A 17,270-nucleotide genomic window follows, 5' to 3' on the forward strand; every position below is an offset into this window, starting at 1 on the left:
TTATCAGCACTTATTGGGAGAGGGCGTGGGTGGGTCGCTGATGCTCACCCGTTTATGTTGATGTGTTGAGCCTTGAATGTGTTGCCTGAGTCGATGCATCCAGTGACTGGTGACCATGAGGGACCATGGGGTCAGAATAAGTGGATGGCCCCCCATCCCTGTGGACTTGGGAGAATAATTTTTCAGATCCCAGGTGTCTAGTGAAGACCCCTACCCCTATGTCTTAAAGCCCCATGACTGTGCTTGGCAAGGGTAGATTGCAGTAAGTGTGCCTGGCCCTCTGTCCCCTGGAAACTGCCGATGACAAATGTGAACTAGTTCACATTTACAAAGAGTTTGTTCATTTATTTGTTTGTTTGTTTTTGCTTTGTCATTTCCAGGACAGTTTATACAAAAATATCTTCCTACTTTGTTTTCATTGACCTGTGTCCATTTTAAATTTAATTTGGAACTTTGATCCACTGTTAGACATGCGACTCATTTTAGCTATTGTTTTCCCTTGACGCTTCCTCATTGCCATTGCCTACCCAATGCAGGTGATGTGACGGAAACCCCAGGTAAGGCTGTTCCATCTGTGAGTAGTGTGAAACTGTACAGCAAAACCATGTCCATGTCCCATGCTGACCAACTGTATCTGGCTGGAGGGCAGATACAGATCATTGCCTACACCAGTTCCCTTTGTGGAAATCCTCTGTAAGTGTGTGTGCTGGACGGAAACACCTGTAGGTTCTGCCTTTAAAAGCAAGTTTCTCCTCCGGTCAGGTCAGAGTGTAGGTCTCTCGGCCCAGCAGCTATAATGCTCCTCAGTACTTACCTTAAAAGGGCTTTTGCGCATTGGCTCCACGGCTGTTGAGCCTCAGCCCTTTGCCTTGCCTCCTGCCCAGGAACAACGCCCTCCATCCACATATGGGACGCCATGACCAGACACACCGTGTCCATGCTGCGCTGCTTCCACTCCAAGGGCGTGAACTACATCAACTTCAGCGCCACCGGAAAGCTGCTGGTGTCTGTGGGGGTGGACCCCGAGCACACCATCACCGTGTGGCGATGGCAGGAAGGTAAACCAAGCTGGCTTTCTGTCCCTCTGGGGGGCTTGCCTGTGGTGTAGGCTGGGCTCAAACCCAGATCGGCCTCACTTCAAAGCCCACCTGAGGTATTGCTGCCTGGTAAGCAGAACAGGGTACTGGGGGGCCTGGATTAGCCTCTTGTCAGACAGTGCAATTGTAGCCAGGAGAAGGCTGGCCTGGAGATACTGGGCCGAGGGGAGAAGGGCCTCTGGGCTATTGGAGAAAGTGCACTGGTGGTGGCAGACTCCTCCATAGCCAAAGGCAGCACACCCCATTCCCCCTTCCTGCCCCAGCTGCCTGGTCCCCAGTGCTTTTTCTGGTAGGCCCCGGATCCTCTGCAGCCTTATCACTTTGGTCACCTTATGACTGGGTGATGTTATACCATAATCTCAGAAGCAATTCAAAACTTTATTTTATGCGTTAACAATTTTGAAATGGGGATCCATCTTACAATCAAGATTTACATTTACTCTAGCGAGGTTTCTTTCTTGTCCTCCCCCAGGGCACACACATGCATACCCACGTGCACACACACACAAGGAAAGGCACTACTAACTGAATGGTCGTCTTAGAATTAAAGATGTGCCGGCTTCTGAGTACATTCTCAGGCTGGGTACTGCTCTAGCAAGAGCAGATCCAATTAGTTAGAGCGTTAATGAGGTCTGTCTGCGGCCCTGGATCTGGGGCACGCTGAGCCAGGCAAACACAACAGGGGCGCTTCTCCAGCCCAGGGCTCTGGAGCCCCATTATCTGCTCACTTCCCATGGAGGGGGTGGGAGTGGAGGCTGTGAAGAGATGAGCACACTGGGAGGAAAGTTCCAATCCTTCCTGAGCCCCCATGTGAGAAAAAGAGGGGGAAGGCGTATAGACATTTATGATGAGACCTACTCATCCCATTCCATCAGGAGCTCGCTGGATCCATAAAATTTCTAGGAAACCACATTTTCTCATTTTCTCCCCCATAATGAATATTGTGGGGGGTGCAGGTTTATTCCCTGTGATGACAAGTGGCCAGCTGACCTCAGAGACTGGGCCCAGGTGAGATACTGAGGATCTACAATGACAGATGTAGAGCATCCCAGAGCTGGGACAACTCAGCCCAGGATCCATCCCAGGGCCTAATACCTCCAAGAGCATTCCCGACAGGCTGGAGGACTTCCCAGGACATGGTTCTCATCACTCCAGACGCAGCCCACACACTGTGGGAAAGCTCTTATTATAAAGCCATACGTATGTGGGGCAAGACTCGCTTCGTGATTTTCTCCTGCGCAGCTAACTCTATTCCTAGATCCCTGCAAGGACACTACCCCCGGCCCTGTGCTCATTCTTGTCTTTTTAAGCTCAGGCTCATTCTCCTACGTCCTCTACCTGTCTGCTAGGTGACACCTGCTCTGGTGACCCCAGCACAGACTCCTGCTTACCCTGGGCCTCTTCTAACTTCCCAGAGATGGACTAGAGGAAACAGAGTCATGGCTCAGTGCCTGTAGCTAAGTGGTTAGGGCACTAGCCACATACACCAGGGCTGGCGGGTTTGAACCCAGCCTGGGCCAACTAAACAACAATGACAACTGCACCAAAAAAATAGCTGGGTGTTGTGGTAGGCACCTGTAGTCCCAGCTACTTGGGAGGCTGAGGCAAGAGAATCGCTTAAGCCCAAGAGTTTGAGGTTGCTGTGAGCTGTGACTCCACGGCACTCTACCAAGGGCAACATAGTGAGACTCTGTCTCAAAAATAATAATAAAAATAAAATAAAATGCATATGCCAGTTCTAACATAATGTCTCATGTAATTTGCTCTGAGCAGACAAATAGCCAGTGCAGAGAGGGAGTTTGGTGTCTCCATGATTGGAAGTGTCCATGACATTAAAACAAGGAAGAAAGCGACAGTGGCTTCGACAAAATGTGTATCTCATTAGTTTGTATTTCTCCCATGACTAGTGACATTTATTTTTCTGTCTCTTCATTGGCCACTTGTATTGCTTCTTCGGTAATTCATCTGTTCGAATCTTTTTTCTACTGGGTGTAGGAGAGTTGTCTTTTACTTAGGATTTATAGTTCTTTATAGAATAGCATTGTTGATCCTTTGACCCTTATAAGCATTGCAAATGCTTTCTCCCAGTCTGTTGTTTGTCTTACCTTATTTATGGTACCCACGTCCTTGGAGACCTGGATTTTAAAACCTCTGGGCTCTAGGTACCAAGATATCTGTTGTCACAGCTGGGAGAGGCAACCTTTAGGTCTCTCTGGAAAGGGATTCCTTTAGGGCAGCAGTTCTCAACCTGTGCATCGTGACCCACAGGAACTGTATTAAAGGGCCCTGGCATTAGGAAGGTTGAAAACCACAGCTTTGGGGGATGTCTGAGGGGTGACTACAGGCCCAGATAAGTAAAAAAAAAAACCCATCACCCCCACTTATCCAGGGAGCCGTGATAAGAAAGAGGGAAAAAGTGTATGAAATAAGAAAGGGAGAGGAGACAATTAATAGGAAATTAGAGTGAAAAAACATTACGAGTAAATTGAAAGGAAAGGTAACAGACTTTAAAAATTAAAGACTCCAGGGTTTAAACATAATAATGAGATAAAAAAAGAGTTGGGTTTAAAATAAAGGCTAAAAGAATAGAAGAGGTTTCTTTTTTTAATGCTAAAGGAGTGATGATGATGATAATAATAGCTAACACTTAGAAAATACTCACTGTATGAGCACTGTGCTGAGGGCTTCACTAATATCAATTCTTTCAATCCTCACAGCACCTTATGAATTAGGAACAATTATTATCCCCAGTTTACAAGAGAGGACGCTAAAGCATAGAGAGGTTAAATGATTTGTTCAAAATTATTCTACCACTAAATGGTGGAGTTGGATTTGGTTAAGGTAAAGGTTAAATAAACTCAACAGATAGTCAAAAATATAAATAAATGGAGCTGAGGGAAAAAACTACTAATTAAAGGAGAAAAATTTAAAATCTAAAAACCACAAAATAAAAAGGAATATAGGGAACTTTTTTTAAGAAAATAAACGCAGAGAATCTTGGAAAGAAAGGCAAAAAATAGACAACTGTGTGAAGTGAGTGAGTCCTGGTGACCTGCCGGGGGAGGGTTCCGTGAGGGTGAGTCCTGGTGACCTGCCGGGGGAGGGTTCCGTGAGGGTGAGTCCTGGTGACCTGCCGGGGGAGGGTTCCGTGAGGGTGAGTCCTGATGCTGGAGACTAGAGGGAGAGTGGGGAGTCCCCTTAGGCCATTTTGCCTTTTTCTCATATCTGGAAACTTTCATCTCATACGCACCCTTTCTAGCTACACTCATGGATGCCTGGGTGGGGGTTCTGGTAGTAGTACCTGCTGCTCTAGAAACTTCCCAGACAAGCTCTCCTCCCTACTCTGAGCCCACTGGGATGGAGAGCCAGAGCTGGGCCATGACATGAGGGAGGGCCGGCCTCACTGGACTCTGTCACCCACACAGGTACCAAGGTTGCCAGCCGAGGGGGCCACCTGGAGCGCATATTTGTAGTGGAATTTCGTCCTGACTCAGACACACAGTTTGTATCTGTCGGAGTCAAACATATGAAGTTCTGGACCCTGGCAGGCAGCGCCTTGCTTTACAAGAAAGGGGTCATCGGGTCCATGGGGGCTGCCAAGATGCAGACGATGCTCTCCGTGGCCTTTGGTGCTGTGAGTTCTGGCAGATGCTTCACAAGACGGGGACCCTGAAGTCATGGGCATGGGTGGGGAGGGGAGTATGGCCAAGAAGCTGAGAACAAGAGAGCACTTTCTGTGGTATCTCCTCCACTGGCTTATCTGTAACTACAATTCCCTTTCCTTAGTACAGACAAGTGAGTTACTATATTTTTTCCCATTTTTTTCTTAAACTGTTAACCAGAAAAGGTAAAACACCCACCCAGGGCTGGAGGGCCACTATTTCAGAGGCTGACCCTGACTTGCAAGCCGGTCAGACCTGAGGGTGGGGGCTAGCCCCAGAGGAAGCTGGGAACAATTTCCATACTAGATAGGGGTCCTTTTTCTTCCCAGCCCTCTGTGCCACAGATCTCCCCAATTGCTACTCTCAAGTGGGCTGTGGGTGCCCTCAGCCAATGCAAGCTCCCTTAGGGATGGTCTGGAACACAATCGCCTCTTGGTCCTCTGGACGTGGATTAGTCCACTTCATAGTTAAGCCCCAGGCAAGTTTCCTCTGGGGTTGGAATCCCCCTACCCAGCCCCTTGCCCTGCTCTCACCTTCTGAACCTGCAGATTTCTCATATCTGGAAACTTCCATCATGCTCACAGAAGGGAAGTTCTTATTCATGCAGAGCTCTGTTCAGTGGGAGAGAAAAATACCTAAACCAACTAAATATAGTGAATTTCAAGGCTAGATGATGGCCTTATATGTTCTTTGTGGTCTTTCCGCAAATTCTGCTGCTTTCCCTAGCATAGGAGACCAAACTGAGCATGTGGTCTGCTTCTTTAGCCCTGGTTCCTCCCTGAGGGAGCGGGTGGCTGGGGAGGGACCCTCTTGGGAGTGTTCCTGGTGTGAAAGATGGCCCTTTGTTTACAGAACAATCTCACTTTCACGGGTGCCATCAACGGAGACGTCTATGTCTGGAAGGACCACTTCCTCATCCGGCTGGTGGCCAAGGCTCACACGGGCCCTGTGTTCACAATGTACACCACCCTTCGGGATGGACTCATAGTGACCGGCGGAAAAGAGCGGCCGTGAGTGGAAGCTCCTCTGGGAACCATTTATCTTTTGTGACTGGGGAGAAGCCACAAAAGCATCCACCTTGGAGAAAGTGCAGACTGTCACTCCCCTACCTTTTTTTTCATTAGGGAGATCAGTCTGCCATCTCTTCACCAGGGGCCCTAAGTCAAAACTTGGCAACTAAGAGAGAAGCGAAGAGGTGGTTTAATGGTAGTTTAAGAACCTGGGAGGTATTCTCAAACGAGCCACAGTGACTGTTCATAAAATGTTACTTTTCATAGCTCTTTGGGGGGTGGAGGAAGGAGAAGTGAGCAGGGGGCGGGAATGATGTTGAACGGGAAGCAGTTCTCTTAGTGTTCTAACCTAAGGAAAACGGAGTCTGATTTTCCACATTGCATCTTCTTTCCTCCCAAGTAGCATTTGAAGGCACTTTAGTAAATGTGCAAGTCAGAAGGTATGGTCCCTCCTCAGCAGGGCCTGAGAAGGAGGCCCCTGAGGGTCTGTCTTCCTGGGCCCTTGGTGGCTCAGACCTTGATGACTAGGAGACATGGGGAGGTCTCAGCAGGAGGGCTGGCAGCCTGAGTGCTTCTCCATCTTTTTCAGGACCAAAGAAGGAGGTGCTGTCAAACTGTGGGACCAGGAGATGAAGCGCTGCCGGGCCTTCCAGCTGGAGACGGGGCAGCTGGTGGAGTGTGTGCGCTCCGTGTGCCGTGGCAAGGTGAGCAGCGGCACTTCCCTGGGCCAGGGAAGAAGGGGAGGTGTCAGCGCCTTGCCAGCCACACTGTGCCCTGGGCTGGTTTGTTTAATCCTTGCAACAAGACTTCAAGGCATGAATTATACTACAGTGGGAGATAGCTGAGGAGAGACAGACAGACCTGGGTACAAAGCGTGACTTCCCAAGGAAGAACCTCCTGTGGTCTGGTGTGCTCCTTAAGGTCTCTGGGTCTAGCACATGGGTTTGTTGTGGCGATCTCATTCTTTATACCTAGCAGTGCCTTTCACTGCCTGGCATGTCGTCACATTCAGGAAATGTTAGTGACTATTAGTATAGATAGCATTCTTATAAGCTCAGAGATATTAAACAATTTGCCCATGCCCAAGGTTACAAGGCCAGTAAGGGGAGAGTAAGGGCCACCAACTGTCAAAGCCATTGGTATTCAACTCATACCTTGGCCAAGTGTCAAAAACAACCATAGAGTTGTTTTGAAGTATCGATGTCCAGCTGCTGGGCAGAGTCTCAAGGTGAGGCCTTGATCTGTGTGTTTTCCTTTTTTCTTCTCTTTTTAAATTTAAAAAATCCTCTATGAGATTGCTCTTAACCTCTGTTTAATACTTTGTGTTTATATGAGGAGTGCCCAGCAATGTATACATATTTAAAGAGATGTTATCTATGTATTTGTTATTTTTTGAAGTTGAATTGAATTACAGAAGCAATATATAGTATGACCTTTGCTCAAAAGATGACATTAATCAAATGAATGCTAGCGTCACCATGGGACAGGAATGAATAGCCTAGTTTTTTCTCTTAAAATATGTATATGTATTTTTTGGCACCCTCTGTATCTTGAATTGGTAATCAGTCTAGGGATTTGCTTTCTGGATGCTCTCCAAAACAGGCCCAACTGACTCGGAGTCCCCATAGTTTGAAATTGGGAGTTTCATCTTCAGATAGTTAGTGACAATCACCTGAAAGAGTAACTGTGACAGATGAAGGCAGAACTGGGCCCAGAAGCTGGAAGTTCTAGGAAATAGATTTTTATTCAATGGAATAATGAACTGACTGAGAATGTGAGCTGTCCAAGATCAGAAACTGGCTGCCCTGCTCTGTCGTGAGCTTGCATTCGCTGGAATATTCTAGCAGAGGCTGGATGCTGGAGAAGGCTGTGTCTGAAGCGCCCACCCAAAGTAGTTGATCAAGAAAAGGGAAAGTGATGAGGCAGAGGAGGCAGGAGATAGCTTAAGAAGGGACAGTTTGGTCGTTGAAAACAAAACACCTCTCAGCCTTTCCTATTTTAATGCCAAGGCAGCAGAGGAGCTCTCCCAAATTTTTCTGATAGTGTTTTTAAAAAAATTTTAATTGTGGTACATAACATGAAATTTACCATTTTAGCTATTTTTAAATGTAACAATTTAGTGGTATTATGTGTATTACGTTGAGTAACCATCACCACCTTCATCTACAGAACTTCCTTTAATCTTGCAAAACTAAAACTCTGTACCCTTTAAACACTAACTCCCCTTTCCCCCTCCCACAGCCCCTGACAGCCACCACTCTACTTTCTCCCTCTGTGGGTTTGACTGTTCTAGGTACCTCACATAAGTGGAATCATACAGTGTTTATCCTTTTCTTAATAGTGGTGGGGGTGAGACAGTTTTGCCCCATTGCATAGGCCAGAGTACAGTGGCATCATCATAGCTCACTACAATCTCAAACTCCTTGCCTCAAGTGATCCTCCCACCTCAGCCTCCAAAGTGGCTGGGACTACAGGTGCATGCCACCACACTTGGCTAATTGGGGGTGGGAGATAGAGATGGGGTCTAGCTATGTTGCCCAGGCTAGTCTTGAACTTCAAGTAATTCTCCCACCTCGACCTCCCAAATTACTGGGATTACAGGTATGAGCCACCACGCCTGGCCTCTAATATTATTTTAATTATAACAGGGGAAAATATTAGTGGGAACCAAAGATGGAGAAATAATTGAAGTTGGTGAAAAAAATGCTGCTTCTAACATCCTAATTGATGGACACATGGAAGGGGAGATCTGGGGCCTGGCCACACACCCCTCCAAGGACATCTTCATCTCTGCCAGCAATGATGGCACAGCCCGGATCTGGGACCTGGCCGATAAGGTGAGGTGCCAACCCTGCTTGGCCTCAGATGTCTGTAAGTGGGAGCTAAGTGAGAGGATGGGTCCCAACCAGCTCATGGCAGAGATGGGGGATGGTCAGCCTCGAGTCAGCAATGAAGTTAGAAGTTGGGTAACAAATGAAGTCCCACTCACACACACCTCATCTATATATCTTTTAGCTGTATACCCATCTGTAAAACTTTATACTTCAGTAATAATCTAATTGAGAATGGTTATTCTCCTGTTGTGAAAGAACCCACAAAACCTAAAAAAACTAGACAAATTATGTCTTCCCTGGATGAGAAGATTAAAAATGATTTAACATATTAAATGGTCCCAAATGGGCTAACATATTTTCATGAAACTTGCAACAAGATTTCTCTTAAAGGTTTGGGAAAACAATTTTAAAGTTCTTCTTGGGAGGGGGGAGGAGGTAAAAAAGCAAGGAATTGAGAGGGAAGGTTAACTGCCTTGGTTTGTTTTGCTTCATCTTACCTTACCCCGCATGCTAGAGAAGGTACTGGAACTAGTTATTCACAGTCATTACACTTCCAAAAATAATTTTAAGGAACAAAGATGGCAAAGGCATCCAATGTTAAAACAAGTATTTAAATCCTAATAATTAAAATACTTGATTTTATTTTAAAATGGCTAGTAAATTTTTTTTTTAATTTATTGTTGGGGAATCATTGGGGGTACAAGAAACCAGGTTACACTGATTGCATTTGATAGGTAAAGTCCCTCTTACAATCGTGTCTTGCCCCCAAAAGTGTGGCACACACCAAGACCCCACCCCTGTCCCTCTTTCCCTCTTTTTGCTCTTCCTTTCCCTATCCCTTCCTCCTTCTTTCTCTCTCTGCTCTCCACTTCCCCCACCCACTCCATGCCATTAATTGTCATTAATTGTCTTCATATCAAAATTGAGTACATAGGATTCATGTTTCTCCATTCTTGTGATGCTTTACTAAGAATAATGTGTACCACTTCCATCCCCGTTAATACAAAGGATGTAAAGTCTCCATCTTTTTTAATAGCTGAATAGTATTCCATGGTATACATATACCACAGCTTGTTAATCCATTTCTGGGTTGGGGAGCATTTAAGCTGTTTCCACATTTTGGCAATTGTAAATTGACCTGTAATAAACAGTCTAGTGCAAGTGTCCTTATGGTAAAAGGATGTTTTTCCTTCTGGGTAGATGCCCAGGAATGGGATTGCAGGATCAAATGGGAGGTCTAGCTTGAGTTCTTTGAGGATTCTCCATACTTCCTTCCAAAAACTTTGTATTAGTTTGCAGTCCCACCAGCAGTGTAAAAGTGTTCCCTTCTCTCCACATCCACGCCAGCATCTGCTGTTTTGAGATTTTGTGATATGGGCCATTCTCGCTGGGGTTAGATGGTATCTCAGGGTGGTTCTAATTTGCATTTCTCTAATAATTAGGGATGATGAGCATTTTTTCGTATGTTTGTTAGCCATTCGTCTGTCGTCTTTAGAGAAGGTCCTAGTCATGTCTCTTGCCCATTGATATATGGGAATGTTGGCTTTTTTCATGTGGATTAATTTGAGTTCTCTATAGATCCTAGTTATGAAGCTATTGTCTCACTCAAAATATGCAAATATCCTTTCCCATTGTGTTGGTTGGTTGTTGACTCCTTAGCTGTACAGAAGCTTTTCAGTTTAATTAAGTCCCATTAGTTTAGTTTTATTGTTGTTGCAATTGCCATGGAGGTCTTCTTCATGAAGTCTTTCCCCAGAAAAAGGCTAGTAAATATTTTTTAGTCATATGTTTAGTGTAAGGGCCAAAGAATAGACACACAAAAGCATAAGTGAGGTTGTTATACTCAGTTAGCTTTTATAATTATTTACTACATTTATTAAGCACAGCTATCATTAATTGAATACTATTACATATGCCAGATTCTTCAGATACACAGTTATTAATGTGTATAACAACCTTGCAGGACCTATATTAATATCACTTCTTTACTAATGGGAAAACTGAGAAGTAACTTACCCAAACACACCCAGCTAGTAAGTGGCAGAGCCAGGATTTAGGAATTGGACTAGCAGAGGCTGAAACTCAAACTCTCTCCCCTAAAGAGAAGAGGTTGGCAGTGTGCGGCTAGAGGGCCAACTCCAGGCTGCTGCCTGTATCAGCACATAAGCCCATGCTCATCAGATTACGTGTTGTCTGTGGCTGCTTTTGTGCTGTAACAGCAGAGTTGAGTAGTTGCCACAGAGACCACGTGTCCTGCACAGTCTAAGATATTTGCTACCTAACCATTTACAGAAAAAGTGCCAAACCCTGTCCTAAAACCTGTCCCCCAGGCTGCTCTAATCAAAACATAACTGCCCACCTCAGCTACCCAGGGACATTTACTATAAGAGGCAAAAATTTGGTGGCCTGCAGTGGCAGCAAAGGCAGCCTGGCTACTCAGCCTGGTGCAGTATTTCCCTTGGATGCCAGCTGAGCCAGCCAAGGGCTCAGGTGACTTTACTTTGCATCCATGTAGAAGCTGCTGAACAAGGTGAGCCTGGGCCATGCAGCCAGGTGTGCAGCCTACAGCCCTGACGGGGAGATGGTGGCCATTGGTATGAAGAATGGAGAGTTTGTCATCTTATTGGTGAACAGCCTGAAAGTTTGGGGGAAAAAGCGAGACCGGAAATCTGCTATCCAAGATATCAGGTACGTGATCTGGGCAGGGTGGGAAGAGACAGGCGAGCCTTCTCCTTACCAGTGGTTCCCATTCCAGAAGAGCTGTGGACAGAAGGAAGAACTCAGTTGTGAGAGGGTCACTTTCAAGGCCAACTGTGAAACGATGCCTTCTCACACGTTTATTCTCAGACGCGTGTTTGTTAATTTTGATGCATGGTAAAAACTTTTTATAAAATGTCATTCTACAAAAGACTGCATACATCCATTTTCTTACTTCTGTGGGATCATTCCATAGAACACTGGGAGAAGGTGGATCTCCCTGCACTGGGGCCTGGAAGCCCTGACTCCAAACAGCCTTCATGCCTGCTCAGCCCCAAACAGCCCTCCTCATGGACAATGCTCTTGAATTGCTTTTTCTAGAATCAGCCCGGACAAACGATTCTTAGCCGTTGGTTCTTCTGAACACACAGTTGACTTCTATGACCTTACTCAGGGCACAAATCTGAACCGCATTGGCTACTGCAAAGATATCCCAAGCTTTGTGATTCAGATGGATTTTTCTGCAGATAGCAAATACATTCAGGTATGGTTTGGGTTTCCTTGTTATTTGGGACAACCAATAATAGTAATAACAAAATAGCTTATATTAATTGAATCTTTACTATGTGCCCGGCAATTTACTAATTCAGTCTTCACAGGAACTCTTCAAGTACTGTTACTTTCTCCTTCTTTTATGAATGTAGAAACAGAGACTTAGAGGATTTAACACAGTTGAAGAAATATAGAGTTTAAAACAGGAAAGAGTTATTCTTCAGAAAGAAAAGCAGGAAACTCAAGCCCTAATCTTTCATCTTCCCCCCGCTCATCACTTCTCCTTCAGGGCATCCTCATTTCTGCACCTAAGCCCTTGTCACTTTTCATACTTACTTATTTCCAAACTCTACTGGGTACCATGCCCCCCACACACACACACACACGTGGGGTCCAGGAAGTGACCAGTGAGGAGGAATCATATTCCCACTTTGGGACTGACAGCTAAAAATGGGGTGATTTCTCCAGTGCCCAGCAAATGTGCATTTGTGAGCTGGCTTGGAGCTGGACACTCGCTGTGAAAGGAGAGAATGTTTTCATTCATTCACTCGTCTAATATGCATGGAACCAAGTTAGGGTTTTGGATGGATGAAATGGGACTGGTTCCTGTCTCCTGGAGCTTGCTCTGTAAAGAAGATAAGCATTAAATAATCACAAAACATACCTAAAATTACAAATTGTGATTATGTACTGAAAAGGAAAAGTACAGGGTGCTGCATTTAACAGAGCACTGAATTTAGATGCACTTCCTCTCCCAGCAAGTGGCTTTCAAGCTGAGGTCTGTAGATGTGTAGGAGTTAGCCAACAAAGAGGGGCGGGAACACTGTTCCAGGCCATCTGTGTGAAAGCCCAGAGGTGGAAAACAGTCTCAGTTCATTTCATAAGGACAGGCTGGGGGCCTGGGCTAGAGGCCCTCCAGGGGGTGAGAGGCAAGAGATGAAGGCAGCAGCCATTTGCTGGCAAACGTCCTTGACCGTAGGAACAGTGGTCCTTTTCCCCTAGAAGACTCCCAGAGAGTCAAGGGTCAAGTCATAGCTGCTTCAGAAATCACCTGTATCAGCTGCCGTCTGTGGGAAATTTGCCTTACCTCTGCACCAAAACTGCTGGATTCCCTGAGAGTAAGGATTCCTGTGTATCAGAAACACCTGGAGGCTTGGTTGAAACACAGATTACTGGGTCCCACCCTCAAAGTGTCTAATTTGATAGGTCTGGGCTGGGGCCCAAGAATTTGGTTTTTAGGCTCGGCACCTATAGCTCAACCGGCTAAGGCGCCAGCCACGTACACCTAAGGTGGCGGGTTCGAATCCCCAGCCCGGACCCGCCAAACAACAATGACGGCTGCAACCAAAAAATAGCCGGGCGTTGTGGCGGGCGCCTATGGTCCCAGCTACTTGGGAGGCGGAGGCAGGAGACTCGCTTGAGCCCAGGAGTTGGAGGTTGCTGTGAGCTGTAATGCCACGGCACTCTGCCCAGGGGGACAGCTTGAGGCTCTGTCTCAAAAAAAAAAAAAAAAAAAGAATTTGGTTTTTAACAGTTTCCCAGATGGTGCTGATCAAGAATCACACTTGAACCATGGCCTTAGGGCTTTGGAAAATAGGGAGAACATGGATGAGATTTTGCTGTGTGCTTGCTACAGGTTTTGCGGCCTGGAGCTGTGCTTGGACTTAAGAAAAGCCCTAGCCCAGTGTTCTGGGAAACAGCACACCAAAAGGGGAGTGTTTGGGACAGCGAAAGCAGGCTGATGAACTTGAGTTCCCTTCTATCTACAGGTGTCAACTGGAGCCTATAAGCGCCAGGTGCATGAGGTGCCCCTGGGGAAGCAGGTAACAGAAGCCATGGTCATCGAGAAGATCACCTGGGCCTCCTGGACAAGGTGACTGGAGGAAAACACTTCCTGAAGAAAAGGTCACAAGAGGTCTCTTGTCCCAGGCTCAGCCTCCAAGTTGTATATGGCCAGGATCTGAGAAAATTCAAAGATTAGAGCTATCTTTACATTGGGGTGGGGGCCGGCGGTGGGGAGGCTTCTTGGCGTCAGTTTAGATCACTGGCTTTGGTCTGACCTGGGCTTTTGAAAATGCTACCATGTTTCCCCCAAAATAAGACTATCTTATATTTATTTTTTCTCTACAAGACACACTGGGGCTTATTTTCAGGGGATGTCTTCCTCTCTGTGCCAAAATGCATGGTGTGGCTATGCAGATATGCTGCATAGCCATGCCCATCACTAGGTCTTATTATTGGGGTAGGGTTATATGTAACAAATGCATAGAAATCCTGCTAGGGCTTTTTTTTTTTTTGGTAGGTCTTATTTTTGGGGAAACACGGTAAGTCTCTCTTTTTGTGTAATCTCTTCTACAAGACCCCAACCCCATCTAGCAAGTTCAAAGGGAAACCATCTCCCGTCTCTTGGCCAGCCCAACATGCACAGTGAGGCTTCCAGTCACCAGGGGAAGCGATGCAAGGGCTAGCGCTGCTGTTTAGCAGGCTAAGAACCTGATTAATTCAAGGGAAAAAGAGACTGTCCAACCTGGGAGTTCAAGGAGGCCCCATCGTTCTCCCAACATGCATACATTCAAGAGGACCACAGGGAAGAGGGAATCAAAGATGTGGGTAACTTTTCTTTTTGGAGTGTAGGGGACTGAGGCAGAGGGGAACAGTAAGAGCTGGCACAAGGGATGAGGGACAGATATGCTTTCATGCCAGAAGAGCTGCATGCCCATACAGAATCATGCAAAATGTCTCCAGCTCCCTCTTATCCCTGGGAGATGATTGGCTGCAGGAGACCCCCCCCCCCACATCTGCCTCCTAACATCTCTTCCTGTTGGAACAGTGTTCTGGGAGATGAAGTCATTGGAATCTGGCCACGTAATGCAGACAAGGCTGATGTCAACTGCGCATGTGTGACCCATGCTGGCCTAAACATTGTTACAGGGGATGATTTTGGACTTGTGAAGCTCTTTGATTTCCCATGCACAGAAAAATTTGTGAGTCTTCCTCAGAGTAACTTCCCTGCACTACCTATGGGTTCTGTTCTTCTGTAGTCTATGGGAGGTAGGGGCCACCTCTGGATGGCCCTCCAGGAGATACCAAGGAGTCTTGTCTCAGTCCTGTGGAGATCTGGCAATGACTAACCTTTTCATCTCCCTCTGGAGGGGCAGTCTTGGAAGCTAGAAGTGAGGATGGAGGGTGGACAAAATGACCCTAGGGCAAAATGAGAGGCCAGAAGGTCAGTCAGAGCCTGGCTCCCAGAGAAGTCCAGACCTACTGGGAGTCTCCAAGCGAAGGTTTAGGAGGGGGATTTGAGTCCTGGAAGTGGTAATTGCTGCGAGCACGGTCCCTGAGTTGTTTCCATTCACTTTTGCTTACAGGCCAAACATAAGCGGTACTTTGGTCACTCAGCTCATGTGACGAACATCCGTTTCTCTTATGACGACAAGTATGTGGTCAGCACTGGAGGAGACGACTGCAGGTACTAACCAGGTCCATCCGGTTCTGACCAGGCCTGGCCATCTCTCCCTTCTCACCTCAGATGTCCCTACCTCTCTCTTAGGGGTGTGGGGAGGAGCTGATGTGGGGGCAATAAACAGGAAACTCCATGAGTCCTCAGGAAGGTGCAGACTTTCCAACTACAGTTGGAACCTCCGTGGTTGACCCCTACATTGACCACCTCCGTAAGTCGACCTAATTGTCATGGACTAGACGTGTACCACATGTATCAGTACAGCAGGCCTGGGTCCTTTGTTGACCACCTCAGTATGTTGACCAGTTTGTTACTGTCCCTTGGGTAGTCAACTTACAGAGGTTCTACTGTTTGAGGTATTAGTCTGGTGACACTCAACCCAGATCTGGACAGGCTTGTGTCCTGACTAGAGCTGTCCTGGGCATGTGATAGCTACTCTGGGCACTGCTGGGGGGAAAGGAAGGGTGGGTAAGGCCAAAGAGGACTGATTTGGGTAGGAACTCTTGGCAGTCCACAGACTTGTTGCATATAATCAGGTTAGCATGGAAATTCATCTATGCCCTTTTAAGAACTCCCAATTGGTCACCAGTATTGGACAAAGAATGTGACCAGGTCCTTCTAACTCACTCTGCTTCTCCCACTTGGCACACTTGAACAACTTCACTACAGCAGATAGGTTTTTGATTAGCCCCATAAAACTCTTAAGAAGATAAAGAAGTATATTCATTTGGATATTGTCAGTGGGCAAAGAATCTATAGAGGATTTCAATCTACTTCTCACCCTAAAGCACTGTGTAGGAAATGTCTTCATGGCCTGCCTGGGAGCACCCACCTCCAGTCCCCTTGCCAGCCACTTCTGGCACTTAGAGCCCTTGAGATAGCACTGACAACAGCTCCCTGTGGAATGTAAATGCCCATTCAAAGCAGCACCAAATTCTGAAACAAGCTCGGAATAATACATAAATAAATCGGTGGTCCTAGTGCAGTAGATATAAGGTGATTTTTGTTCACTATAAAAGGGTCAGAAGTAGTTACCTTAAAAACACAGGGCTCATAGGTTTTAGTAGGCACAGGGGCATGCTGTGTTCCCTGGCTCTGTGCTAAACACTTGAAAGGGCTCTCCCACTCAAGTGGAGTTGATAAAACCTTTTCAAAAGTAACAGGAAAGATAGTATAAAGTCAATTTGCCAAATGTCCTCACTGACCACACTGAGCACAGACAAGCTGCTGAAAGAGGCGAAGCAACCCCAACAACAAAATCAATAAGCCTTTTAAATGAAAAGAGCAGTCGACTTTAAATTGGGGGCCAGGATCTCTGGTTTACCTTTTGGAATTGATGTTCAGTACATGTCCTGAGCCTGACTCAAGCAAGATTACTTTTTGCCACTTGATTGAAGTATGAAGTTCAGCCATGCAAAATGACCATTTGGGTCTGTTTTTTCAGTGTATTTGTGTGGCGATGTCTATAAATGCCAGAAACCTCTTACATTATTGCTCCTGCTGCTACCAACCAGCAACTGCGGAGGTAGTGCCAAGGCGCCTCCTCGCCACTAGCTGCTGAGACACACCTACCTGCTGCGGGGACACACAGGCTAGTGAAGTTGTATCACTGCTCCCGTGACCTGGACGCTCCAAACTGTGATGGCAAGGAGGGACAAGTTCTACAATGTAAAGACTGCTGCTTCTGTTCCTGAGATTCAAAACCACACAAACTATATCAACAAATCCTATCTGATGATGTAGCCCACTGACAAAATTTAAAGCCTCAGTTACCCTATATGTAGCTTTTAATTTGCATCAAAACTTTTACAAAAGATGTTTTGCTATTATGTTTCTATATACTTCAAGAATGTTCATTTTTACAAATAAGTTGAACCAAACTAGAAATGTCCATAGCCTCTGTTCATTTAGCTTTCAAAACCAAATGAGCCATGTATAAAGAAGTTGAGAAACTTAAT

At 46.2% G+C, this 17,270-nt stretch overlaps 1 protein-coding gene across 1 annotated transcript in view; it reads left to right on the forward strand.

The window, feature by feature from the left end:
- The window catches only part of EML6 (echinoderm microtubule associated protein like 6), a 293,843-nt gene extending 276,959 nt beyond the window's left edge, over positions 1-16,884 (forward strand). The window contains exons 31-41 of the mRNA XM_003787924.3: positions 885-1,058; positions 4,523-4,731; positions 5,612-5,769; positions 6,359-6,473; positions 8,418-8,606; positions 11,119-11,291; positions 11,682-11,844; positions 13,622-13,725; positions 14,683-14,836; positions 15,221-15,321; positions 16,757-16,884. Coding sequence (XP_003787972.1) covers positions 885-1,058; positions 4,523-4,731; positions 5,612-5,769; positions 6,359-6,473; positions 8,418-8,606; positions 11,119-11,291; positions 11,682-11,844; positions 13,622-13,725; positions 14,683-14,836; positions 15,221-15,321; positions 16,757-16,781 — 1,565 coding nt within the window. The 3' untranslated portion in view covers positions 16,782-16,884. The remainder of the gene's footprint in view (positions 1-884; positions 1,059-4,522; positions 4,732-5,611; positions 5,770-6,358; positions 6,474-8,417; positions 8,607-11,118; positions 11,292-11,681; positions 11,845-13,621; positions 13,726-14,682; positions 14,837-15,220; positions 15,322-16,756) is intronic.
- The last annotated feature ends 386 nt before the right edge of the window (positions 16,885-17,270 follow it).

This window comes from Otolemur garnettii, unplaced genomic scaffold (assembly GCF_000181295.1).
Source record: "Otolemur garnettii isolate 467f Iridium unplaced genomic scaffold, OtoGar3 scaffold00024, whole genome shotgun sequence".
Lineage (NCBI taxonomy): Eukaryota > Metazoa > Chordata > Mammalia > Primates > Galagidae > Otolemur > Otolemur garnettii.